This window comes from Scophthalmus maximus, chromosome 14 (genome assembly GCF_022379125.1).
Source record: "Scophthalmus maximus strain ysfricsl-2021 chromosome 14, ASM2237912v1, whole genome shotgun sequence".
In the NCBI taxonomy this organism is placed as follows: Eukaryota; Metazoa; Chordata; class Actinopteri; order Pleuronectiformes; family Scophthalmidae; genus Scophthalmus; species Scophthalmus maximus.
Window position 1 is genome coordinate 1,070,001 of NC_061528.1, and position 21,647 is coordinate 1,091,647.

The 21,647-nt window shown below is 45.6% G+C and overlaps 3 protein-coding genes across 6 annotated transcripts in view; 2 read left to right on the top strand and 1 right to left on the bottom strand.

Annotated features, from left to right (window-relative positions):
* Positions 1 to 3,022, top strand: part of kcnh3 (potassium voltage-gated channel, subfamily H (eag-related), member 3) — a 75,941-nt gene extending 72,919 nt beyond the window's left edge. For both annotated transcript variants that reach the window (XM_035604337.2, XM_047337209.1), the window contains exons 13-15: positions 693 to 793; positions 1,073 to 1,125; positions 1,785 to 3,022. In XM_035604337.2, the coding sequence (XP_035460230.2) occupies positions 693 to 793; positions 1,073 to 1,125; positions 1,785 to 2,681 (1,051 nt within the window). In that variant the 3' untranslated portion in view covers positions 2,682 to 3,022. The remainder of the gene's footprint in view (positions 1 to 692; positions 794 to 1,072; positions 1,126 to 1,784) is intronic.
* Positions 3,023 to 5,256: 2,234 nt separating this feature from the next.
* On the bottom strand, positions 5,257 to 15,570 carry armc8 (armadillo repeat containing 8). Its single transcript, XM_035604349.2, has 22 exons — positions 15,252 to 15,570; positions 13,327 to 13,403; positions 12,251 to 12,322; positions 11,779 to 11,921; positions 11,592 to 11,689; positions 11,378 to 11,470; positions 11,189 to 11,269; positions 11,002 to 11,077; positions 10,690 to 10,780; positions 10,531 to 10,591; positions 10,220 to 10,420; positions 9,540 to 9,635; positions 9,351 to 9,433; positions 9,082 to 9,163; positions 8,896 to 8,982; positions 8,489 to 8,581; positions 8,214 to 8,363; positions 7,114 to 7,209; positions 6,874 to 6,969; positions 6,712 to 6,784; positions 5,998 to 6,091; positions 5,257 to 5,915 (listed from the first exon to the last, which is right to left on the bottom strand). The coding sequence occupies exons 1-22, from the start codon at positions 15,294 to 15,296 to the stop codon at positions 5,882 to 5,884; spliced, it is 2,022 nt and encodes a 673-aa protein (XP_035460242.2). The 5' UTR covers positions 15,297 to 15,570; the 3' UTR covers positions 5,257 to 5,881.
* Positions 15,571 to 15,764: 194 nt separating this feature from the next.
* Positions 15,765 to 21,604, top strand: dbr1 (debranching RNA lariats 1). Of its 3 annotated transcripts, none has more exons than XM_035604351.2 (9): positions 15,765 to 16,509; positions 18,028 to 18,243; positions 18,333 to 18,457; positions 18,543 to 18,623; positions 18,708 to 18,793; positions 18,889 to 19,113; positions 19,206 to 19,283; positions 19,680 to 19,825; positions 20,084 to 21,604. In XM_035604351.2, the coding sequence occupies exons 2-9, from the start codon at positions 18,047 to 18,049 to the stop codon at positions 20,808 to 20,810; spliced, it is 1,665 nt and encodes a 554-aa protein (XP_035460244.2). In that variant the 5' UTR covers positions 15,765 to 16,509; positions 18,028 to 18,046; the 3' UTR covers positions 20,811 to 21,604. The 3 variants fall into 3 exon arrangements, with proteins under 3 accessions (XP_035460244.2, XP_035460243.2, XP_047193366.1); XM_035604350.2 differs by lacking the exon at positions 15,765 to 16,509 and adding an exon at positions 16,541 to 16,781; XM_047337410.1 differs by lacking the exon at positions 15,765 to 16,509 and adding an exon at positions 17,473 to 17,601.
* The last annotated feature ends 43 nt before the right edge of the window (positions 21,605 to 21,647 follow it).

Below are 21,647 nucleotides of genomic sequence, written 5' to 3' on the forward strand. Positions count from 1 at the left end.
CACACATGAACACACACATACACGAACACACACATGAACACACACACACACGAACACACACATGAACACACACATACAAACGAACACACGAACACACACAAACACACACACACACACACACACACGAACACACACACACACACACAAACACACGAGAACACACACACACGCATGAACACACACACACACACACACATACACACACACAAACACACACATACACACACGAACACACACACACACACGAACACACACACACACACACACACAAATACACACACACACACACACACACACGAACAAACACACACACACACACACGATAACACACACACAAACACACACACAAATACAGACACACAAACACACACACACACGGACACACACATACACACACATGAACACGCACACACACACACACACACAAACACACCACTGCACACAATGTGATGGAGTCTCGTGCTGCTGCAGCAGAGGTGTGTGGTTGCCATGGCAACCGGAGCAGATCCCAGTGCTGCTGTCGGAGGTGTGAGGACGATGCGGCCGCACGGACAGTGAACACACAGATTAATAACAGTCGATCAGCTGAGCAGCGGAGTGTGAAAACAAATTCCTTCTCTCTCTCTTTTTCTTCTTCCTCTCCTGATTTACATTTTCTCACTTTTAATCTTTAATCCTCTCCTCTTCCTCAGATTTGTGGACGGCATCGAAGCTGAGACGAGCTCCACCTCGTCACAGAAGTTCGATTTCAGCCCGAGTCTGTCGCCTGCTGCTCCGGCCTCCCTGTTCACAGGTAACACACACACACACACACACACGAACACACACACACACACACACACACACACACACACACACACGAACACACACACGAACACACACACGCACACACTCGGCCTCCGTCTCCAATCAATATGTCAGGATTAGTGTTAACGTGTGTGTGTGTGTGTGTGTGTGTGTGTGTGTGTGTGTGTGTGTGTGTGTGTGTGTGTGTGTGTGTGTGTGTGTGTGTGTGTGTGTGTGTGTGTGTGTGTGTGTGTGTGTGTGTGTTCGTGTGTGTTTGTGTGTGCAGGGATCCGGGAGCAGTCTGAGATCAAGCAGAGTGTAACTAAACTCACCGAGGAGGTGAGTGTTGATACATGATGATGAAGAAAACGATGATGATGGTGCACATTACAACATCTGCAGCAAAGCTCTAATTATTATATTATTATATTATTATATCTGCTTGTTTGTTAATGAAGCAGAATATTTTTTTTCTTTAAAACAGATTATTTTGCAACTTTTCCTCAGGAGACATTTGACAAAGACACTGATTTGTTTTTAGTTTAGCGCCCCCATGTGGCCATTTATCTAGCACTGTGCATTCTGATCATAACTCCTGAGCAATATTCATGAGCATAGTTTTTATTATTAGAGAGTCAAGTTTATTACTGGAGTCAAGTCTCGTACAAATCGTTTCCTTTCGTCACCAAATTTAAGTGCTGCACATAAAATATTTACACGGAGGTGCAGGAGGAAAGTAGTTCAGGACTTTATACAGTTTAATGGCAAACATACTTTTATTTTCATTTCATGTGACTTTTATACTTATGTTCCAGTTCAAATGCGAATTAATAAACCATTTGCTCTCGAGACTTGAAATTTTGCAATAAAATTTGCATCGCATTTGCAAGTCATAATACTTGATTTTAGATATTCAGATTCATGGACCTTGTTGTTTATGAAAACATCAAATGTTTCTGCCTGTTTCAGATGATCGTTTTTCTCTCTTCCTCACTCAGATGAACACTCTCTCCAAACAAGTGTCCAGACTCAGTCAGGAGCTGCAGGAAATGACGCTGCTGCTCAAGCCCCTCCTCCAATCGGCGGCGCCGCAGCCCATCCTGATGACCCTGGTGCCAAATTTGACCCCGCCCCCCAGCAGTGCCGGCCAGCTGTCGGCGAGCGCCTCCCTCGTGGTACCGCCGCACGCCGCCACGCCGCGTTCCCTCCGGCCGGACAGTCAGTCGCTGCTGGACGGAGGAGACGAGGAGGGGGTGGATCTGCCCGGATGTCTCCTCCTCCCGACTCCTCACGCACCACAGAGGACGAGTTCTTTTCCTCCGGCGCCGCCGCAGCCTCCGTCCGAACCCCTCACGAGCCCCGGGACCCCGGACCTCCTCTCGGCGGAGCAGGGTCTTCCTGAGGGACCCCCGCTCCCTCCGAGCCGCCACGCCTCCTCCAGTAACGGGATATTTAAGCCTCCTCTGGCCTCTCACACCCCGTCCCCCTCTCTGTCCTTCTCCGTGTCCCTGTCCTCCTCCCCCTCCCCCTCCCCCTCCCCCTGCCGAGGCCCTCGCCCGTCCCGACCTGCCGGCCTGCTACCTCCCTCCCCTCCCCCTCCCGCGTCCTCCCACTGCTCAGCTCCCCCGTCGCTCACGTCCTCCCCCGGAGACCAACAGCTGAGGCCGTCGCCCTCCGTCGTCCCCCTCGTGTCCCCCAGCGTCTCCCTGCACCCCTCCAGCGTCTCTCTGGACTGTGTCAGTGCGAGGAGGACGAGGAGGCAGGCGGACACCCGGACTCCGGCCTGGTGCAAGTCCAGAGCCGTCGCTCACCCCCAGGAGCTGGAGATGCAGGAGTGGGGGGGGTCGTCCGCAGAGCCCATCGGCTTCATCGATGACGACGAGCCGGCGTTATGAACGAGTCACGCGTCAGAGACGACGGCTGAGTAGCAGGAACAATGTCGACGGGACGACGGAGTGAAACGCTGAGAGGACAGACAGGTAGACGGAGACACACCTGGGAGGCGGAGACACGCCGCCAGCTGTCAGCGAATCAGTGTGAAGGAGGAGGAGATGAACCGCAGCAGCACAACTCGTCACAACTGTCCAGTAGCGACCAGGAGCTCGTCTCATCACCACATCCATCGTCCACCTCTGGAGCCTCGGGCAGGCAGACAGGCAGACAGGCAGACAGACAGACGGACGGACGGACGGACGGACGGACGGACGGACGGACGGACGGACGGACGGACAGACAGACAGACAGACGGGCAGACAGACGGACGGACGGACGGACGGGCAGACAGACAGACAGAGACACACACACACACACAGACACGGACGGACGGACGGACGGACAGACAGAGACACACACACACACACGGACGGACGGACGGACAGAGACACACACACACACACCTCTATCCAGGCCCGGTGATTGGCTCTGGTACTGGGAATGTAAACTCTTCATTCATTCTCAGTCGGATCAGATCCTGTCAACACCTTTGAGATTGTTATTTCTTCCTCTGGAGCCGAACGCTCATCTCCAACACAAATAGTTTTTTCCCCACAGTCTTAAAGGTCGCGGCTCGAGTGCCAAAGACAGAAGTCGGAGGGTGAAACAGCGATATCACGAACATCATCGTTCATCACCACACGTCTGTTTACAACCAGATCACATGTACAGTGAACTCCCACATCGCTCCAGAGCTTTAGCCATCAGCCATCTGTGCCTTCTCCACCTGCAGACTGACTCCACCTGTGAACCGCAGGCACAAGCATTCGGATCAAAAGAAAAAAGGTTACCATAGAAAAAGCCATAAACGACAAGTGGAACTTAATCTATTTATTTATGAGGCGTGTGCTTATTTATTTTTTGTTGAGGAAAGCGACAGAGGAAATATGTCGCACGCGTGGGAGACGAGAGCGAATCAGGAGGAAGGTTTGTGACTAAAACACAAAACTGGCTGTAACCTTCACGAGTCACATGTAGCACACACACATCATCACCTGCATCCCACCGGTACGAGGCGACAGCCAAGCCCTAAAAAACTACACTACCCAGGATGCATCACTCTGGAGGTCTCAGGACTTCTTTGTAACAGACGTTCAGATTTCTGGTCTATTTTCTGTAACGGAGCAGACGACGACCTGAACTCCAGACATTCCAAGATTCATCCCACAGGTTCCTCTGGGGTTGGGGGGCGGGACACGGGGCAGGGGCCTGGGTACATAGAGGTTTTTGAAATCAAATGCATGTCACAGCTTCTTTCTGCATGAGGAATGTGCCTGCTCCTGAGCTGTCGAGGGCCGAGGGGACGTTTACAAACCGTCGGCTCTCAGATGTATTTTATTAAAGATTTACTGTTACATTTAAAAAAAACAAACTTTACCAGGATTAAATACTGTACAACAAATAAAGAAGTGTTGTTTTGTAAGATGTCAGACTCTCCGCTCGTGTTTCAGCGTTTCACTTGAGAAAAACAACAGCAGGTCATTTAACAACATCCCGCTGCTCAGATATTCTCAGAATGATACAAGACTCTTCACACAATGTGGATGAAAACAGAATCACGTTTACTGCAAAAAAAGAATGAGAATCGTTTAATGTCAAATATTCCTCAAAGTCAACCGGAGATGTGAGTTTGTCCTTTTAGACGTCGTGGATCAGAATCTTTGTAGAAACGACGGAGCCGAGTTGATTTTAAAAGAGGAAGCACAGAAATAAGACACGACACAGATGAGATCCTTCTTCACGTCTGCATATGTATTTTTCAAATGGTGACATTCGTTCCATCAGAGCTTCAGTAAAGGTTTGAAATGTCAGGGAACGAAACTCTGAAGAAATTAAAGACGACGACGGAGGAGTGAAACTCGTTTCTGCTGCTGCTTCTTCTACCCTCCAGGGGCTCGAGTCTCCGATCGATTCTTCCTTCAGTCCTCGTTTCTCCTCCGTCCTCTCACATCAGAGGAAAAGAAAGAACACACACACACACACACACACACACACACACACACACACACACACACACACACACACACACACACACACACACACACACACACACACACACACACACACACACACACACACACACACACACACACACACACACACACACACACACACACACACACACACACACACACACACACACACACACACACACACACACACACACACACACACACACACACACACACACACACAGATGATTCAGGAAACCGATGACGAGGAGGAACCCTCTGGTGTCCTGTTTGACTCCGCCCACTCTGGAACTACATTTCTCCCATTGGGATCATAAAGTTATTGGACAAAAACGTGACGGGCTCCAGTGCACAGAACCACAAGAGTGGAGAGGAAAAAAAGGAAAATGAGGGAATTACATTTCTTTTACTCCTTCACCTCTTCGGACCACGTTCAGAATCTGACCGTCGCGGTTCAGAGAGGAAACAAACGAGAGGGCAGGGGGAAAATAAAAATCCAAAAATATATATTTATGTTTTATATTTATAGATATTTATATATTTACGAGGTATGTTTCCACAAAAAAAGAAAAAGAAAACACCCAAAATTCAAAACAGGCAGTTTTGTATCTGTGTCCTTACTGTCAATGCCTCAAGGAAACATTAATATTAATAAGCAACATATTTAGTTAAAGAATTAAAAAAATAAAACTGGGAAGCTTTGCTGTCAAACAGCCGTGCTCTGGTGTCGGGCCGTGTGGTCCGGTTCTGAGAGTCCAAACGTACCGCGGCGTCCGGCTGCTGCACGCCAACGAAAACAAAATTCAATTCTCAAAAGGAGAAAAATTCACTTCGTCCTTGACTGAAGGAAAAAAAAAAAAAAGGAAAACTAGTGAAATCCTCCTAAACTGTTGATTTTCCACGACAACCACAATCTCAGAGTCTCCGAGACGAGATCTGCAGTGAGCAGAGCCGTTGAGGTGGTTCTGGTTCTGGAGGCGAACGGAGGCCGACCACAGGTCCAAAGAAAAAAAAAAGTGTCTTTGTGCATCAAAACAAAACAACGTCGCTGGCTCCTCCCCCTGACGACCGCCGGCTCCCCCCGACGACCGTCAGCGAGGCTGGCAGTAGACGCCACCGCCCCTCTGTGGTCACGCCAGGTACTGCTGCATCGCCGTCTTAGCCCTGACAGAGAGACACACACACACACGTCAGTCCAACACACTCAGCATATTTAATAAACCATATCTCGTATGATTTGCGTTACCTGTCACTGAGGTTGGCGTCAGACGCCTGGGTGAGTTTGTGCAGGATGTCGACGAAGCCCATCTCCCTCAGTTTGTCCTGACGCTCCTGAGAACCTGCAAACAGGAGAGTTCATTCATTTGTTCCATCGACTTTGGGGGAAAGAACAACGATGGCTTTGTGATAATTCTTTAAACATTTAAATCTGGATCTTCACATATGTGAGGAATCGGCGAACAGCGTATTGTAGTAGCGGAGACCGGGACTCATCAACGACCACGACATCTGCACGTTTGTGACAATTCTGTTCTCGTCTTATTTTTCAAGCAAAATTTTTTTGTTGTTGTTTTTTTTTAAATTCCTGCTTCCCAAATGGCAGATTTCATACTTTGTCCTTTTTTGTCACAAAAAAATATATATTTGAAGAAAATAAGTTGTTACAAAAAGTTGAAATTATTTTTCCCATTTTTGGAATTTCAAAGACCAAACTGTAATATCGTAAATATCATCTGCAAATTGATCGATACAGACATTTGTTATGTGCCACAGACTGGATATTAAAACTGGACGTAGTCACCGGGTTTAGAGAGTGAAACCTGTGTCCTGACCAGCAGAGGGCGACTCTATGAGAATGTGACTTTACTTCTCACTTGATTCATAACGTCAGTAAAACATATCATGAGGAGTTTATGGTTCAATCTCTAGTTTTGAGTCTAATGTTCATTGTGTCTCTTACCGTCCTCCTCATTCCAGATCAGGTTGGAGATGCAGAAGGTCGCAGCGAGCTGCAGTTTCACATTTGAATGTCCCTGAAAAGTCAGAAGAATGAGACAAGTGAGGAAAAAGCTGTAACAACATGAAACCGATGAACAGAAGAAGATGTTATTAAACACTTTACCATGTAGTATTTGATTTTCTGGAGCGTGTCGTCATTGGTCATGATGAGATCCTTCGCTGTGTTACCATCGGCGATGTTGGCGAGGATGCACAGAGTCTGACGGGTCAGAGAAGTTGTGTTACATCACAGCGGGGTCATTTGAACAGTGTGTGTGTGTGTGTGTGTGTGTGTGTGTGTGTGTGTGTGTGTGTGTGTGTGTGTGTGTGTGTGTGTGTGTGTGTTTTGGGAGGCGGGGCTCACCTGCTCTTTGACCTCTGTGCTGTGCTCTGCCTCCAGGATGAGGGTCACCGCCTGCATGATCTGCTTCCCATGAGAACTCATGATCTGGTCGATGTGCTGACGATACCAGGGGACAGAGAGTCAGGACAGTTTTTGATTTAATTTTGGAGAATTAATGCAGATTCAGCTCAAGCTAGTTCATGTCTGCAGAAAGTGTTGAGCGTTCAAGGTCGGTGCTGACGTGAGTTCCTGCAACTTTATGGTGACAAATCCTCAGGGGAATCTGACATTCAAACCAACAGTCTACAAACTCATATCATCTAATATAATCTAATACAAAGGCTGTGCCATAATTCCACTATGAAGATTAAAAACGTTCGGTTTTTGTTGTCAGGTAATCCTTCTACTCTATCTTTATTATTATGTTTTTGCTCCTGTCCGTCAGATGGTTGTTTTAGTTTTATTTGTTTTTCAGCAGGATCAGCAAAAACTACCAGACGAATTTCCACGAAACTAAGTGGAATGACGGAACATGGACCAAGAAAGAATCTATTACATTTTAGCGTGGATCTGGACAAAACGGCGGATCCAGGATTTTTTAAAAATCATTTTCTTCATCATTGTTTGTTGGTTTTTGACATTTTCACTGATTTCCCAGTGAATAATTCATATGTGGTTAAAAAAAATCCTGTGATATCGATGTGTGTGAGATTTTGTGCGGATAAAAAAAAAAAAACATCTGTAAAATCTGACTATTTTTATCACTTTCTTTAACTTTGCAAGATCTGTTTTTTTCTCTACATTTTTTACCAAAAATAATATTCTATTAATTTGAATAATTGCGTAATCCTGCCAATAAATAAAAAATCTAAATAAAAGACAAACATGGAGGTAAAACTGACATGTTTATTTAAATTAGATCTTGTGTTATTAGATTTGACAGGAGTCAGTTCACATACGTGTCAGAACATTAAGACCTGAGATCAGTGATTCGGTTTTCTTTGCTCAAACGAGAATGTTTTTCTTATACCAGTTTGATTCGGACGATAACACCGGACCTGTCGCTGACCACATTCATGTACAGATGATTTGAGATTTACTCTTCCCTTTGAGTTTCTCACCGGGCGCGTTGAGAGCAGATTTCGCAGCAGACCAAGCGTCTTCATCAGCACGTTGGCGTCGGGGTCCGACAGCAGACGGAACAGCTGCTCAGTGCCCAGACACCGGACGATCTCCACCTTCACCTTCTGATCGGCCTGGAACGCCATGTTCTGAACACACAACAGAAACAATCATGAATTCATGGACATCAACTTTATCTCTCTAATTTTAAACATGACACAAAGGGAAGTTATGAATCTGTTGATTAGTCCAGGTGGACATGGATGAGACTCACCATCAGGGCCCAGATCCCGTTGACCCTCAGTGCAGGACTGTCACTCTGGGTCAGACTGCAGAGTAACTCGATCACCCCCGACTCCAGGATCGGCTGCAGACCAACAACAACAACAACAGGACTAAACGTCAGACCTGCAGTAAAGGATTTGTTGTGGCCACTTGGGGGCAGTGGAGACAAGTTGCGACGTGTTAGCAAACAGCATTTTATTTATAAACCCAGTTACAGATCAACATTATCATAGATTTAGTGACTGACGTTTTATCTACATCCAGAGGAAGATCCAGGGAAACATTTTACTCTTCATCGCTACGATCAACTGCTTTTTACATAGATAAATTTCAGCCACATTATATTAATACACCCTAATCTTCTTTATGCACAAATGTGCGTGTGTGTGCAGGTACCTCTTTGCTGGGGGAGAACTCCAGCAGTAAATTGCATAGTGTAGATGAGGCCATGACCAGGACTTCATCTGGAGCGTTCTGCAGCAGCTGCACACGACAGAAACACACCATGTGAGTCAATGTTCATTTATTATCTTTATTATCTTCTTTAATCCTACAAAGGTGTATGTCTTAACCTCCACTGACCTTCATGAGGGGTTTCCACACTGCGTGGTCGTGGAAGCTCGTCCTCAGCTGCTGCACCGACCGCGATAGACTGTGAAGACACCTGGACAGAAGAAGAAAAAACTAAGAAACGGACAAACATAGGATGTTGTGAAGTAGAAATTCAACCATTTTAAAGTTTGGTTTGATGCATCATCAAGTTTTGATGATAATCAGCAGCTTATAATATCAAAATTATAATTTAAAAAAATGTAATTTCAGCCCTTTAAGAATTTCACCTCACACCGTACCTGACAGCCGCCAAGCGGACTTTAATGCTGGATTCTGATAGGCCGCTGACGATCCTGTCCATCATGTTCTCCGTCTCTGTAATCTGAAGAAAAGAAAATCAGAGGAGGAGAGGAGTCAGAGAATAAACGTGTGTGAACAAAGTTACGCCGAATAATCACGAAGAAAAACTGCAGCACAGGAAACGTCACCTTCTTGCGGATGTCTTCGTCGTTGGAGCCGAGCGAGGCGTAGAGTTTAAAAGCAGCTTGTCTCAGCTCGTGTGCGTGTTTCAGATCATGGTCCAGCTGCAAACGACAGAATATGATGATGATGAATTCAAAATAATGTTAATATTTTTTGGGGGATTTAAAAAAGGAAAAAAAATCTTCATGGGCTCAGTTGTCAAATTCCAATAATACATTTTTTTTTACATTAAACACATTTATCATATTAACCACTGGCATCACTTCACATCAGTTGCTGGGAAACATTAGCCGCAAATAGCTACACCGAGCAGTGAGGCTAATTCCCCTCAAGGTGCTTCCATCTTGGTTATTTAGTCTGTTATCTAGCATTATTAAGGTAAGAAGCTAAATCCAGTCACGGAGAATAAAAAACAAGCGTCTGCGCACTTGCTAACAGCTAACTAGCCTAGCATGCTAGTTAGCTCATGACTCTAGTGGAAATCCTGGTTTTAGTTTGGTGACATTTCACGTAATAAATTCTAATCAAGGTGGTAATCACGGTTAAATCTCAGAATGTTAGCATTGTCACTGTTAGCATGTTGACATTAGCATTATATACATATATATACACATATATATATTTATACACATATATATATACACATATATATATACATATATATTTACATATATTCGCGCCCCACCCTCTTGATGTCCGTGATGGCCGACACCGAGCTGGGGTATTTGAAGTAGTCGGCCAACATGGCCACCAGGTGGTCGGTGGTGCTGGCGATCCTCTGCAGCTCCACGTCGGGCTCCATCAGGTAGGCCAGCGTCTCCGCCCCCTCCACCCTCTCCTCCAGCAGATGCTCTTTACTGCACATCCGCACCAGACACGGCAAAGTCTGGGTGACAAAAAAACCCAACATAAAGTCATCAAACAATATATAAATATGTGGCAGTGACATCATATTATAATAAAGATGATGATGATGAATAAAAAGAAGAGCCCGACCTTTAGGACCACGCAGCTGTCGTCCGTCCTGATGGAACCTGCTCGACACATGTACGTTAAACTGGGACAGAAGGAGACGAGTTCACACGTTTGAAAAAAGGATTTACAGTCATATATTATTAATGACTAATCATTAATATGGGTTTGTTTGTCACGTACCATTTGGCTGCTGTTAGCTGCATTTCAATGGTTTGATCCCTTTGCATCATTCTGACAAATACCTGAGAGAGCAGCTCCCCGTCCACCAGCACTGGAACAGAGGAACAGAGGAATAAAAAGTCAAGTTTGTGAGGAGAAGAGGACGGAAGGAGGGGAGAAGAGGAGAGAAGAAGAGAGGAGGAGAGGAGAAGAGGAAAGGAACAGGGGACAAGAGAGGAAAGGAGAAGAGGAAGAAGAAACAAGAAAAGAAAAGAGAAGATAAGAGGAGACAGTGAAGAGAAGAAGAGGAGAGAAGACGAGAGGTTGCCTCACCATTCACCAGTGTCATGGAGACCTGAGTGTTCTCGTAGGCCAGGACAGAGAAACACTTTAACGCCTGCATCCGGACCTGGAGAGATGAAGACACAAAGACGTAACTTAGAACATAGAAGTAACACACACACTCACAGGTTTGTTAAACACTGAAACACACATTCACAGAGGGGAAGAATTAACGTACCTTATAGGAGGGTGATGTGAGCAGCGGGGCGATGTTCTGGATGGCACCGTGGTTGAACAGAACCGTCTGGTGCTCTGGGGTCTGAAGACAAAACAAACCAACATGTCATCGGCGGTGCGTCGTGTGGTCTGTGGCTACAGGCGAGCAGGACTCCACTGTGTCTGTAGTGACCTGAACCCCAACAAATACCTTACAACAGTGGGAGAAGATCTGCGTGATGTACTCCTGTGTTCTCTGTGAGCGGCTGAGCAGAGACATCAGGTGGGGGATCACAGTGGGGTCCTGGGGAACCAGAATCAATATCATATTTCAGTTTGCTCTTGCTAATCAGACACGTTATGTCAGTTGTCATTATGTAGTTGCTCATGTGTACAGCAGGTACAGCGTGTACAGGACGACCTACGGTGTAGAGCAGCTGCACGGGCGTGACGGGACTGATGAAGACCGTTCTGAGGCATCGGAGGCAGGCTTCGATGAAGACCAGGTCCGGACACAAGAGCCCTGCGAGCACAAAACACACAGTTGTTGTTTTACAGACGTGGGTTTTTAAAGCAAGGTCGACCAAGTGTGTGAGTATCTGCTGCTTCAACCTTGAAGAAGGGCAGGGATGATGTGACAGTCCACCAGGGACTTGATGTTGTTCTCGGTGCCCATGGCCAAGCTGCCCAGCACCACGGCACACTCGGTCCGCAGCTCCAGACTGGACGAGCTCTGCTGGAGGAGGTACAGTAACCTGGCAACGACAAACACACAAGTTCACTGTAAAAAGGTGCAATAACCTGTAAAAGGGAAGTTGATGATAGAACAGTAGCTTCCACGGTTCTGTATTTTTTATCCTGTCTAATGAACGACATGTTGTGGTGACGAGGAGAAAGAAGAGGAACTGTGTTTATACTGAGTAAATATCACAAATGCCTTTTCGATAACTCTTAATACAGATTTGTACAGAATAGATTGTGCATTATTGTGATAAATGAAGCTCTACTAAAAACCAGGGTCACATGTTGAATAAATACAGTAAAGGTCAAAGAGAGAGAGTGTGGGAGCAGACAGAGGACGAACCTCGGCACAGCTCCGAGGACGATCAGATTGGCCTTCTGCTTGTTGTTTCCTATGACGGCGTTCTTCATGTCACTGTGGAGTCAAGCGAGGACACAGAGGAGAGGTTGTTGCTCAGTAATGTGTGTTCCTTGGTAGCATAATGAAAGTTGAAGGTAATATACAGCATATGTCTTTCCAAATGACAGTGTAGCATAATATTACAGAATACAGCATGCCACTGACACACCCAGAGGTGTTCCTTTAAAATAAATACATAATTTCAGTTAACAGTGGTCCAACTGTACAGAGATTTGTGAGAACAGTTCAGGTCATGAGCTACATCATCTAATAAGTTATAAAGACACCAGACAGACAGAGGTCAGCCAGAACAGACCAGGTTTGTCATTATAGAAGATGTACCGCATAGTGACATGGAATGAGCCTGTTCATTTGTGTTTATTACATTTTGTCTCTGACAACGCAGACTTTCCCTTTGCTCTGCGAGTTCCCCAGCTGATATCAAATATCTGGTGAGAGTAGGCAAGTGGAAAAGTACAGCTGCAGTCGAATCAGTCAGGTGTTCAGCTGGTGGAGTGTGGTACAGGCCGTAACCAGAGCTAGTCTCCTTAGAAAGTTAAAAATAACGATGTCATAGTCAGAGTCCAGGTCACTGTCGACGAGACAGAGAGTGAAAGTGAGAAAGAGCGAGGGAGAGATGTGAAGTCACGCTGCTGGATAGTGAAATGCATTTTGAAATAGACCCGTCACATGAAAACACAGAGGTCGTGGCCCTGCAGCAACACAGAGATGGTTCAATGTGCAATATTCAAAAGAGGTTATTCTTCTTGCAAATTTTAATCATCAACCTGTGACAGACATTTCAGCAACACAGGAAGAGTTCAGCAAAAGAAATCTTGTAGAGTTTTTGGCTGTGCTGGAACACAATGTCTGAATAAGGTCCACACACACTTCTGGTGTTATGATGACTGACACACGAGAGAGAGAGAGAGAGAGAGAGAGAGAGAGAGAGAGAGAGAGAGAGAGAGAGAGACAGAGAGAGAGAGAGAGAGAGAGAGAGAGAGAGCTGTTGGACTTACATGACTCCTTGCAGCACTTTCTGTGGGTCGGGGTCGAACAGTCTGTCAACATAATGGCGACTAGTAGCAGTGACTTCCTGCATAAGGACAAACACAAGACACATTAGGGACAAAATTCACTGTACAGCTGCAGCAGTTCAATCGATTAATAATCGACTACTAAATTAATCGCCAACTATTTTGATAGTCGATTAATCGGTTCAAGTAGTTTTTATGAAAAAAAAGGAGTCATAATTCTCTGATTTCAGCTTCTTCAATGTGAATATCTTCTGGTTTCTTTGCTCCTCTGTGACAGTAAACTGAAGATCTTTGGTGTGTGGACAAAACAAAACATCATCTTGGAGTTGGGAAACACAATAGAGATTTTATGACAGGACCAAACAACTAATCCAACAGATTAATCTATAATGAAAAGAATCGTTAGTTGCAGCCCTAATTCACTGACATACACATTGTATGTTTTCCCACTTACAGTAGGGCAACCTGCACCTTACTCATTTTTCTTAGTGTACAGATTTTTATTTTCTTTATATTCTAGACGTAAAGACAGACAGACAGAGCCTGGCAGACTAGATGTTTGCACGATTAGGATAATTACTAGCTGGAATATCAGGCTCTCCAAATATTACACTATTTCTGATCATTTACCGGGAAAACAGTTGTATCTGATTTGCAGAGTCCAGGCCACCAGGAGCCTTTAGGAGAGGTTACACATGTCAACATGTTTAAATCACTGACAGCTTCAACCAGAAGTTTCCACACAGCACCCAGAGGAGGAAGAGGAGGAGGAGGAAGAGGAGGAGGAGGAGAAGGAGGAGGAAGAGGAGAAGGAGGAGGAGGAGGAGGAGGAGGAAGAGGAGAAGGAGGAGGAGGAGGAGGAAGAGGAGAAGGAGGAGGAAGAAGAGGAGGAGGAGGAGGAGGAGGAAGAGGAAGAGGAGGACGAGAAGGAGGAGGAGGAGGAGGAGGAGGGAAACCCCGCCCGCCCGCTGACAGCGCCGGTGTCCACATGGAGCTGCTCAGCACTTCGTGTACCACTACCTGCCTGTATAATGATCTCTGGAGGAACTTTGATTTGCACGAATCAGTCTAGCTGCTCGTGTTCCAGAGGGTGAAATACACAAGATAAATAAAACATTCATATCTTTACAACAGTCCTCTCTCTGCATGGACATCAACCAGGGGGGCGTTTCACTACTGAGATCGTGAATAAGCGCATTATTACAGCTGCCATTAAGAAGCAGGATTCACCTGTCGGCCGCTGTCACCTGACAGAATAACGAAGTTGCACATGAACTACTACGAGCTCATTCTGTCTGTGTGAACTCCAGGAGGAGGCGGACACCCAGTGACGTTAGCTTGGCTAGCATTGCTAGTGGGTGAGATAGCTTCAGCTAGCTTAACGACGTTGAGTACGCTATCGGCTAAATATCACTGGATGTTTTTAAAATTAAAAAAGTTCAGTCCCGGTAGTTATTCATGTCTCTGCATTTTGCATTATTAACACGTGGGTTTTGGATTATTTCAACACGAACTGTGTCGGCAGCGCTGTCACTTAGCAGTTAGCTGCTAACTCATTCCCGAATGACACTTGACAGCTACTTGCGTCGCTCGATTTGGTTCACTTTACACACCGGCGCGGCGGGCGGACATTAACCCAACGTGCATCCCCTTCACATGTTCGCAACGTCCCGCCCCCGCCCGCCCGGGCAAGGACGGGATGGAAAAACCAGCCTCCACACGGGCAAGCTACGTAGGCGCGCCGCTTCCGAGTACATGCTACATGTTGCAGAGCCTTTAACTTTAGCTCGCAGGCTAACAGAGGACACGAGCCTCCACAGTTTGACTGAGCACATTATATAATATGAACCGCGGACACGGTGTGGATCGTGCGATGCTAAGTTATAAAGTGTGGGAGTGACACTCACAGACAGCACGCTGATGCGGAGCGGGGCCTCCAACAAGCACGCCATCTCTCTTCCCCCGGTCGAGCGCCCCAATCGGCGCAGCACTCTGCAGACACTCCGCCCCCCCAGAGCAGCTGCGAGCTGGCGTCTGAAATAAAAAAGTAACTGCGGGTGCAAGTCGCGCGGCTCCCGGCTGAAGAGGAGCCGGTGGTGGTGCTCCTCTGTGGCGCAGAGATGTGATTCACCAGCGGCGGATAAACTGGAAGAAGCCGCGGTGCTAACGAACTTAGCATCGAGCGAGCGAGCGAGCGGCGGATTTGTCAATTAGGTAAATGTTGTTTATAAAGGTGACGTAGGCGACGTCTCCCCCGAGTGAGTTTCGACACAGATCAGTTGACCCACATGGACCAAATCAAACGGATTAAAAATAAAATAAATAAAAGACAAGATACATGACACAATGAAGAAAATCTTTACGTCATTCATAAATGACAATCTTTTTATTAAACCAAACTATCATATGATAATCATTGAGTGTTTTACTTGACCTGTGTGAGGGGACAATTCATGAAGATGTGGATTTCATAGCTTAAATTTTCCAACTGTTCCAACCATTTTGTACCTTTTTCTTTAATGCTGTAATTGCAATTAACAAGCTTTATCATCTGGGCTATTATCTTTATTTATATTATTTATTAATAACTTTCTGTTGCTCTGTATATAGTGTATATATTGTATATGTTATATTTTGTACATACCTATTGCTTTAGAAAAAAAAATCTGCTGCTGTCCACTTTGCTGCTGTAACGCGTGGGACGAATAAAGTATTCTTATATTATCTATATTTCTTACTCTCACTATTGTTGATACTGGGGACTTTGCAATTGATTTATTTTTTTACAAAATAAACTAAATATGTTTTGGGAAATTAAATTAAATGTGCTGTCAACACCACCAGCAGCTATATACATATATCTCACTCTCTCTCTATATATATATATATGTATATATAATCAACAGAACCTGAAGTCTAATCAAAATTAATTTCATTTTTTTTGTTGAATCTACTTCCGATTATCATTTCTTTGATTTACTTAAATAGGTGACGTACGGCGCATGCGCTGTGGGCGATAGACGCGAGGTGGGAAAATTCATGTTTCCTCTGAGTGTGTGTGAGAAGCTGAATCCATAAACATGATTTTCAGAATCAGTGTGTAGACGTTTATGGCGCGTTAAACCGGAAACACGCGTTCGTCTGTTCTCTTCACTCATCATCACCGTAAGTGTGTGTGGTGTTCGTCTGTCGTGTTCCGGGTATGCTACACTGTTAGCTTAGCGTGCTACTGCACGTTCTGTGTTGTTGCTGCTCGAAGCAGCTTCAGTTCCTCGTGACGACATGGGGCGACACGGAAGACACTGAACGTCACTCAGCATGTGTCCAATGATCCGGTTTCACTTTATGGAACAAGTTTTCAAAGCAACCGGAAGAAAGAAAAAAACAAGTGCTCGAAAAAGTCCCAGCTGCATGGCTGAATATTTCATATGTCTGAGGTCATGTCCGGGTTTTCTTCTTATGATCTCGAGGCTCTTGGTTCTCAGTGGAATTTGCCACAGAGGCTTTTTTCGTCATTCACTGATTGTTGGGCTGCAGATGAGATGAGACTTTATTCATATAAATGCACTTGTTATACAGCAGCAGCAAGAGTCAACGAGTCAGGGAAGAGATGTTACAAAATATAGCAACTATTTTAAAATGACTATAAAAACCCTTATACATTTTTATACAGAGTTTTGTGAAAGAAGGCAAACAAATGTGCAGTGGTTTGGATTTGAAGGAAAACATAAATAATAATAGTAATAAATAAATACATATTCAAATGCTCACAGGATGATCAAAAGAGATGGAACTTTAACAAAAAATGTATCATTTAAAAAAAAAAAGTTGCTAAATAATAGTTTTCATTGCATACAATATATATTCAGCCTTGAAGTTGACTTGAATATTTGTCAAACCTGTTTATTAGAAACTGCTTTTAGAACCAGTGGACACATGTAAGTCTGGAACAAAGAGGAGCTAGCTTCATATCTGAATCAAGCATTGTGATTATGAGCCATAATGTCGTAACCATCCGAGGTCGACTCACCACGAGCTCTGAGGCTGTGAAACCACGGTGGTCCAGATGACATCAACCTTGTTTTAAGAGAAGCATGTTTTAATCGCAGTCATTGCTCACCTGTAGAAGGGTGGCGCTGGTTTTCCAGTGATCTGATTGGTCAGTAGTAATTGGACTGGTGACTGACTTTGATCTATTATCTCGATCTTCACCTGAGGTTAGCCGTTCAGCGTGAGTTGCCATGGTGATTTACCCCGGTAAGAACCAGGGTATCCGACCAATACGGACTTTTGGGGCCGGTAACCATATTAGTACAAAATTTCCGATACCGTTACATCGGCTGTCATCTGTCAATGATTCCTAAGATGTCGTCATCAAACCTTTATGACAAAGAAATGTAATTTGAGGCTTGATATTTTAGTTTAACCATAAACTTTATCATAAATAAAAAGAAAACACAGATACAATCAAATATAAAGAACTTGAAAATAAACAATTTCGTTATGTGTAAAATGTTATTTTTTCTTTCTTCTGTACAATAAAGGATTTCCGTAAGTGTATAGATAAGCGCTGATACCGAAATGTCTGAAAGGCTAATATCGACCGATATCGGACAACCGATATATCGGTCGGGTTCTAGTAAGAAGAGAAGTGCTCACCCTGAACGTGATTTTGTTCTGCAGCTCAACAGTTCGTGCAAACATGAAGATCGCAGTGGAAGGCTGTTGCCACGGGGAGTTGGACAAGATCTACGAGACCATCGCCTACCTGGAGAAGAAGGAAGGGGTGAAGGTGGACCTGCTGCTCTGCTGCGGAGACTTCCAGGCGGTGCGGAACGAGGGCGACATGAAGTGCATGGCGGTGCCGGCCAAGTACAGAACGATGCAGACCTTCTACAAGTCAGTTCTTTTCATTCTATTGAAGTTTTTAAAAAGTATTAAGATGTGAGTGAGCAATTCATAATGTAAGTGTCACCGGTCGGTTGCAGATACTATTCTGGAGAGAGGAAGGCTCCGGTTCTGACCATCTTCATCGGAGGGAACCACGAGGCCTCCAACCACATGCAGGAGCTTCCGTATGGAGGATGGGTGGCCCCCAACATCTATTATCTGGGTAGGCACCAGCAGATGGAGAAGACGATTTATTATTATTTTCATATCTGTTCATTCCCAGGCTTGACTTGACCATGTGTCGCTAGGTTATGCTGGTGTCATTCGCTACAAAGGGATTAGAATTGGTGGCTTGTCTGGAATCTTCAAGTCTCGTGACTACAGAAAGGGTGAGGTTTTGTTTTCTGACCGTCTGAACGATTGAAATCATACACATTATACAGTATATTTAATATGAACGTGTGCTCTTTAAGGTCACCATGAATTCCCTCCGTACAACCCTGACACTCTCCGAAGTGTCTATCACATCCGAAACATCGAGGTGTTCAAATTGAAACAGGTGAATGGCACAAATTCAGCTCGAGAGAGTTTTTGTACAGAGTTTACCCTCTTATTTATCTGTACCTTTGTATTTGGTTTCATTAAACCACACAGATCCAGATGCCCATGGACATTTTCATGAGCCACGACTGGCCTCGTGGAATCTACTACTACGGGAGTACAGGCGAACTGCTGCGGAAGAAGAAGTTCCTGCGTCAGGAGGTGGAGTCCAACACTCTGGGAAGTCCCGCCGCCGAGGAGCTGCTGGCTCACCTGCAGCCCAGCTACTGGTTCTCTGCACATCTTCATGTGAAATTTGCCGCCGTCATGCAGCATCAGGTGAGACTGACGAGTCACAGAAGAACAGTTCTTGGTACCAGAGTCTAATATACGCTTTGTAATCCACCGTCTCTGAATTCTCTCGTCTTCAGCCGAAGGGTAACGCTGCTCCACGTGTGACCAAATTCCTGTCGCTGGATAAATGTTTGCCCTACAGGGAATTTTTACAGGTGAGAGGGTTTTGTTGTTTCATATTCAGAGATTATGGGTCTTTCCAATTTCCCCTCATTTGGCCCAACCCCTCCGTTTTGCACGTTCGCACGTAGGGTAGGGTGTCCCATCTCTTTTAAAGATCACAGGGTAGATGGTTATCTACCCCTTCAAACAGCCCTTCAAACGTAGGGTGGTCAGATGCTGAGAGGTGGAGTGAAAGAACAGAGGGATAGTGCCAAAGGGATAGGGCCAAAGGGATAGTGCCAAAGGGATAGGGCCAAAGGGATAGGGCCAAAGGGATAGGGCCAAAGGGATAGGACCAAAGGGGGGGAAATTGGATGGACCCCAAGTCTATTTCAGGTGCAGGGACGATGGTTCGAAGCAATGATTATTTTTTTACACTTGTGTTGCAGATAGTGGATGTTCCAGAGAGGCCTGGTTCCTCCGAGGGTCTCGAGTATGATCCAGAGTGGCTCGCTATTCTCAAGGCCACAAACGGTCTACAGAGGACCAGCCCTCACCCCTGGAACCCCCCAGAGAACAATGGCCTGCACGAACGGTACACAGATGATCGAGACGTACCGTTAGTTGTATGCAAAAAGTTAAGCTTAAACTTGGCACCTGCGTCAGATGACCAGCAAAAAGACTCAAAATAAGCTTTTCTTCAAATATGAATTCACTGTTACTTTTTATAATTAAACCACAAGTGCCACAATTACTCCCCTCGGGCAGATATGACGGCTTGTAAATTGTTCCTGATACCTTTGTAGCTTGTAGCTCACAGTTTTGGTTCATGTGGACCGTCTCCGTCCGTCAGGTGGGACTTCACAGCGTCGGAAGCAGCCATGATGAAGGCAGTGGAGGATCTCAGCGGTGATCTGTCCATTCCCGACAACTTCAGCCGGACCGTTCCGCCCTACGACCCCAACCGGCCGCAGCACCACGCCGCCCCGAGCTGCAGCACCAACCCTCAGACCACCGAGCTCTGCGCCACGCTGGGTCTCACCGACCTCTACGCCCAGGTCGTGCACGGCGGCGGCGACGAGAAGGGCAGAGTTCAGGGGAGCACCGGAGGGGAGGAGGACGACGATGAAGACGGCAACAGTGTGGGGAGCGTGGACGAGCCCAGCCAGTATCCCACCGACACCTCGGGACTGTCGAGTTCCATTAATCCTGATGAGATCACGATAGAGGACGAGTGGGAGGAAGAGGAAGAGGAAGGGAAAGAGGAGGCAAAAGGAGACGAGCTCTCTGACGTCCACACCCCGAGTCGTCTGGTCCTGCCAGAGCCCAAATCAGATTTTTCTCCCCCTCCCTCCCACTCCACCCCGGCGGCAGCTCGCTCGCTCTCTGGAGCAGGGAGCGAAGAAGGACAATGCGAGGGCGGAGACGAGGACGAGGACGCCTTGGCGGCTGCACGCATCTTAAAACGCACCAGCGACGAGGCCGGGGCCCCCGGCAGCCGGGGCACGACCCCCAGGATCAAACGCAGGAACCAGGTCATCTACGCAGCGGTGGAGGACGAGGAGTGTGAGGAGGACTAGGGCTCAGGGTGAGGACTCGATTCTCCAGGAGTTTATATTGATTTGTGTATTTACTACCTGCTTTTTATACAGCGTCCAACAGGAGTTATTGAAGGATAACTTGAGTTTTCAACCTCATTTTCTCATGTTTTTGAGTGTGAATGATCAATTAGGACCAAAGTCTTTGCAGTCTGAGCAAAAACACGAACCCAGGCAACCACTTATGTAAGTGTAATAAGTGTTTTGTGGATAGAATTCCTTTTGTTTAAGCAGAAACAGTTGTTTCCCTCTGTACCAGACTCCATCAACAAAAACAGTCACAGAACTCCGGAGCTGCTGCTCCACCGTCGCCCCAAAACAGTTCGTTAGTTAGTTTGTGTTATTGTGTGTTTTTATTTTAGTACAAGTACGACACAAGAACACAGACAAACTGATGGAGGTAGCAGTTCACTATGAACTCCACTGTTTTGCTTGGTAGAATTTGTGTTTTTGTCAATGGAGTTTGGTGTCTTTGATTTCTAGATTCTTTCTACATAAAGATTTTTGTCCTCATCAATCATTTACAGCATAAAAACACGAGGCCCAGATTTATCCTTTTAAAATGCACTTATAGTGTAAATACAGCCATGGAAAGTTTTTTTTGGATCAAATGTGATCAACTTTTTAAAAATATGTTTTAATCAAAAACCAAGACGATTTTTAGAGAACAGATGTTTGAGTTCTGTATTTAATTTTTGGGGCTGGGAAATGAAATGAAAATCTTTTTTAAGTGTATTGATGTCACATGGTGACGAATAAAGACTCGGCTGTTTTTATTAAGTCTCTCGTGTCTCTTCTGTGCGGCGGGTGAAAGAAGAA

Bases quoted from the DNA above. Each gene is read 5' to 3' on its own strand.
- armc8 (XM_035604349.2), bottom strand. From the start codon at position 15,296: ATGGCGTGCTTGTTGGAGGCCCCGCTCCGCATCAGCGTGCTGTCT. The intron at 6,970-7,113 runs GTGAGCCCCGCC...CTGACCCGTCAG, and splicing joins GCACAGAGGTCAAAGAGCAG to ACTCTGTGCATCCTCGCCAA. The intron at 5,916-5,997 runs GTAACGCAAATC...TCTCTCTGTCAG, and splicing joins GACGCCAACCTCAGTGACAG to GGCTAAGACGGCGATGCAGC.
- dbr1 (XM_035604350.2), top strand. From the start codon at position 16,663: ATGTGTCCAATGATCCGGTTTCACTTTATGGAACAAGTTTTCAAAGCA. The intron at 18,244-18,332 runs GTCAGTTCTTTT...GGTCGGTTGCAG, and splicing joins ACGATGCAGACCTTCTACAA to ATACTATTCTGGAGAGAGGA. The intron at 18,624-18,707 runs GTGAGGTTTTGT...GTGCTCTTTAAG, and splicing joins GTCTCGTGACTACAGAAAGG to GTCACCATGAATTCCCTCCG.